This window comes from Carlito syrichta, unplaced genomic scaffold (assembly GCF_000164805.1).
Source record: "Carlito syrichta isolate Samal-C Ts95f unplaced genomic scaffold, Tarsius_syrichta-2.0.1 Scaffold309926, whole genome shotgun sequence".
NCBI classification, from domain to species: domain Eukaryota; kingdom Metazoa; phylum Chordata; class Mammalia; order Primates; family Tarsiidae; genus Carlito; species Carlito syrichta.
In genome coordinates, this window is record NW_007254022.1 from 153,617 (window position 1) to 158,825 (window position 5,209).

At 43.0% G+C, this 5,209-nt stretch overlaps 1 protein-coding gene across 1 annotated transcript in view; it reads right to left on the minus strand.

The window, feature by feature from the left end:
- PRR11 (proline rich 11) overlaps positions 1–5,209 on the minus strand; it is a 21,878-nt gene that overhangs the window by 14,225 nt on the left and 2,444 nt on the right. Inside the window, 3 exon segments of the mRNA XM_008068284.2 lie at positions 1,006–1,098; positions 1,100–1,126; positions 1,366–1,516. Coding sequence (XP_008066475.1) covers positions 1,006–1,098; positions 1,100–1,126; positions 1,366–1,516 — 271 coding nt within the window.

Here is a 5,209-nt window from a genome sequence, read left to right on the forward strand (position 1 = left end):
CCGAGCCCGGCTCTTTTTTTTTTTAAGAGACTAATTTTATTCTAGATCATGTGCTATTTGTGTAAATAAAATTTCTTTTTTTTTTTTCCCAAGTAATTGTCTAAAATTTCTATAACCTTGCTCTGGATGGAGCAGGGCAAGGCCTCAAACTGTGTCAAAACTCTTCTGGCAAGCACTGTAGAAATACATAGGGTCAGCCGGGCTTGGTGACTCAGTCTGTAATCCCAGCACTTTGGGATGCCGAGGTGAGTGGATTGCCTGCGCCCATGGGTTCGAGACCCACCAGGCAACTTGGTGAGACCTCATCTCTACAATAAATCAAAAATTAGCCGGGCGTGGTGGTGCACACCTGTAGTTCCAACTACTTGGAAGGCTGAGGCGGAGGGATCGCCAGAGCCCAGCAGGTCGAGGCTGCAGTGGTCAGGAGTGGCCACTGCACTCCAGTCTGGGCGACAGAGTGAGACTCCAACTAAAAAAAAAAAAAAAAGAAAGAAAGAAATACATAGGGTCACAGTGGACTAGTAGACCCAAGCATGCTGGAAGCTTGCTACAAATTCACATTCTTTGTCTCATAAATGATTAGCCAAACTGTTTGTTGCCTCTGTCAATGTGAACAAAATATCCACTAACCCGACTTGACCAAAGTTTAGTCAGGTTTCAGCATTATCCAGAGGTCCTGGGACATTGACCTATTCTTGAGCTTAAGCAAGCTCTGGAATGGTGAAAAACCTCAAACCTCTCTTTAATGGCTTCTGCCAGGAATTGGCTGACCTTAGGGAAAGACGTTTCCTGGTCAGATTGATTGCCCCATCTGTTCATTCCACTTCTCCACACCTGGTTCCTTGTAGTTTTGTTTACTCCTCACTCTAAAAAAAAAAGCTCTTTCTGCCTAATGTTTGAGACTCTCACAGACCTTATGAGCAGAGTATTTTCCCTATTGCAATAGTCTTCAAATAGTGTCTCTTTACCTAAATCCAGATTTGTTTTTTATTTGACAATACCAACCTTCAGGGCTTCCTGGAGCTTGCATAATTCACCTTCCAAAATGCAAAACCGTTGTTTTAGACTGTGAAGTTCTTGGCAGATACGAGTTGGAAAAGATGGTGTCTTTCAATACTACTAAACTCTGAAATTCATAAATAAACAAGTCTGAATCCTGTGAGCAATATATAAGGACAAGAAAAAAGAAACTAGAAAGTGATTTGATGTATGTTATAGAGAAGCAAAGGTAGACATGACCACAAAATTTCATTTTATCTGAACTTAGCCTGAGTATTGTGCTGACCTGAGCACATACACACATGAAAACTAATAACAAGTGTATAGAAAACTGTATTGCTAAATACAGGAATGTGAAATCCATACCTGGGCTATGCAGTTCTGGCACCAATTGTGTATAGACCACACTCTATCTGTCCAAAGTTTTACTGCATTTTTGATGTTGGGACATTTGAATTTCCAGGGTAGTCTTAGCCAGCTTCTGCTATGAGATATATCTGTTGAACAAATAATCACTCTGTACGAAAAACAAAATCAAACAAAAATTTGAAAACCATGAGTTGAATAATAGCCTCTTATTAAACAAAAAGCTGATCTTATAGCTCAGAAGCAGAGACTCCCTACAACAATATTCTTCATTAAATTCTAGAATTCAGGGATTCAACAAATATTTATTAAGTACCTATGTGTTTTAGGCACCAGGGATTCAGTATTGAACAACATAGATAAAAATCCCTGCCCTTTGCCGGACGCAGTGGATCAAGCCTGTAATCCCATCACTTTGGGAGGCTGAGGCGAGAAGATTGCCTGAGTCCAGGGGTTTGAGATCAACCTGGACAACTTGGTGAGAACTCATCTCTACAACAAATCAAAAATTAGTCAGGCACGGTGGTGTGTGCCTGTAGTTCCAGCTACTTGGAAGGCTGAGCCAGAAGAATTGCCTGAGCCCAACAGGTGGAGGCTGCGGTGACCGTGAGCCTGCCACTGTACTCCAGCCTGGGCGACAGAGTGGGACTCCAACTCAGAAAAAAAAAAATCCCTGCCTTCATAGAGTTTACAGTTTCATGAAGCAAGAAAGGTAAAAACAAACAAACAAACAAACAAACAAATAAATCCACCTAGATAACATTAATATAGGACCATAGGGTAAAAACTAAAAGACCTGAGTCTCGCAAAGGTGCAGCTATGCTTAGAAGTTAACAAATCTGTTAGCTGGGGGTGGGAGTGGCTCATGCCTATAATCCCAGCACTTTGAAAGGCGAAAGATGATCACTTGAACCTAGGAGTTTGAGACCAGCCTGGACAACAAAGTGATACCCCATCTCTACAAAAACTGCAAAAATTAGCAGCTTGGGAGGCTGAGGTAGAAGGATCACTTGAGCCCAGGAGGTCAAGGCCATGGTGGGCCTGGATTGTGCCACTGCACTCCAGTCTAGGTGATAGAGTGAGACTCTGTCTCATTAATAAATAAATAAAATAAAAATAAATTAGCTGGGTGTGGTGGTGTGCGGCTATAGTCTCAGCTACTCAAAAGGCTGATGCAGGAGGATAACTTGAGCCCGGGAGTTGGAGACTGCGCTGAGCTGTGATCATGTCACTGCACTCCAATGTGGGCAACTGAGACTCTAACTCAAAAACAAAACAAAGCAAAAAACACAAAAAACCCCCAAATCTGTTGTTTCTAACTTTCACTTCAATAGAGAACAATCATCTTTTCTTTTCTTTTCTTTTTTTTTGAGTCAGAGTCTTACTCTGTTGCCCAGGCTGGAGTGCAGTGGCATGCTCATGGCCACCGCAGCCTCGAACTGCTGGGCTCAGGTGCCTCAGCTTTCCAAGTAGCTGAGATATAGGCACACGCTATCATGCCCAGTTAATTTCAGGCAATCCTCTTGTCTCTGCCTCCCAAAATGCTAGGATTACAGGCATGAACCACTGTGCCTGGAGAATTATCTTTTCATGCCCTGACCTTGGGGAAGAGGGAAGATGCCCTTGAGCCTGATAAACATATTTCCTCTTAAATAATGAACATAAGGTCACACAGATCTCCTTGATGGCATACTAAAGTTTAATTGGCTGAAGGGCACAAGCAGTTCTAATAACCAGGTTTCCCACCTTCTCTATACCTTCTTCCTACATTACCTGTGTAATGACTTATTTGAGGATCACTAGACTTGCTCTACAGATAGCCTTGCTATTATAAAACCCAAAAATGGTGTTTTTTGGACTTTGTACCCTGATGCTCTGAGGCTCCACCCAGACCCAGAACACATACCAAGAAGCTAACTCCACCAGCCCTGTGATGTTCCCTCCCAGACACTGGCTCTGTGACCTGACAATAGTCGACATCTCCCATGACATCATCTCCAGCCAATCAACAGTCCCTAGCCACCTATCTGCCAAATTCCCATTAAAAAAAACCTAGCCTCAGCTGGGTGCAGTGGTTCATGCCTATAATTCTAGCATTTTGGGAGGCTGAGGTGAGAGGATTGCCTGAGTCCACGAGTTTGAGACCAGTCTGGGTAACTTGGCAAGACCTCATCTCTACAATAAATAAAAAAATTAGCCAGCATGATGGCACATGCCTATAGTTCCAGCTACTTGGAAGACTGAGATGGAAGGATTGCCTAAGTCCAGCAGGTCAAGGCTGTGGTGGCTGTCAGTGTACTACTGTGATCCAGCTTTGGTGACAGAGTGAGACTCCAACTCAAAAAACAAACAAACAAACAAACAAACAAAAAATCTCGCCTCTGAATTCTTGGGGAGGAGTATTTAAGAAATATCTCCCGTCCTCCTTGCTCAGCTGCTTTGTGATATCAAACTCTTTCTCAGTTCTTCTGGCAAATGGACATAAGAACCTAGTCAGCCTGTAACATACATATGTACAAGGAGGGGTACTAAAACAACCTGAAATTTATTTATTAAAAATTGTGAGCCAGGGCTGAGGTGAGTGGATTGCCTGAGCCCACAGGTTCGAGACCCGCCTGGGCAACTTGACGAGACCTCATCTCTACAATAAATCAAAAAATTAGCTGGGTGTGGTAGCGCACACCTGTAGTTCCACCTACTTGGAAGGCTGAGGCAGAAGGATCGCCAGAGCCCAACAGGCGAGGCTGCAGTGGCCGGGAGCAGCCACTGCACTCCAGTCTGGGCGACAGAGTGAGACTCCAACTCAAAAAAAAATTGTGTATTTATTTTTAAACATTTAAACTTCAGGCACCTTCAAAGTACTCTCCATTTGAAAGAACACACCTATCAAGTTGCTTTTTTCCACTGCTTAAAAGTTTTTGAACTCGTCAATTTTGCTGCCTTTTAGTACTTTTGCCGTTTTGTTTCACCTCTTCCACATTGGCAAAACATTTCCCTTTGAGGACTTTATTCATCCAGGGAAACAGGAAACTGTTGCTTAGGGCGTGATCAGGTGCATATGGAGAGTGAGGCACAGGGGTAATGCTGTTTTTGGTCAAAAACTGCTGAACACAGCAGTGTTGGCAGGTATGCTCATAAATCACCCATCATATTCTAAGTTACTTAGGCCTGAATCATCCGGGTAGCTGTCCTCATTTTGGTTCAAGTAAATTCTTTAAACTATAATTGATGCTTCAGCCTCTTCCCTTTTGGTTAACAGACAACAGTAAGTACAAAGGTTGTGAGGTGGAAGTTTGCCTGCAGTGTTTGGGAAGTAGCAGTGAGGCCAGGATGACCAGGGTAGAGTAGAGAGACTTATTTGAAAATAGGTAAGAGTCAGATCATAAAGGTTTCGTGGGTTATACTAAGGACTTTAATTTTTATTCTGAGAAAGGAAGGCATAAGAGAGTTTTAAGCAGAGGAGCAACGTAACAAAATTTTCATAGGTTTACTTTGGCAATTAGAAGATTTTTATGATATTCAGGAGAGATAGGAAAGAGTAAAGCAAGGAGTCACCATGGTTACTGCCTTTTGAGAGTGTGTTTTAAAACTTTGTTGGCCAGGCTCAGTGGTTCAGCCTATAATCCCAGAAATTTGGGACACCAAGGCGAGTGAATTGCCTGAGCCCACAGGTTCGAAACCAGACCCAGGAACTTGGTGAGACCTCATCTCTACAAAAAAAATAAAAAATAAAACTTTGGTTTTTTTTGAGTCAGAGTCTCACTCTGTCGCCCAGGCTGGAGTGCAGTGGCACATTCACAGCCACTGCAGCCTCAACCTGCTGGGCTCAGGTGATCCTTCCGCC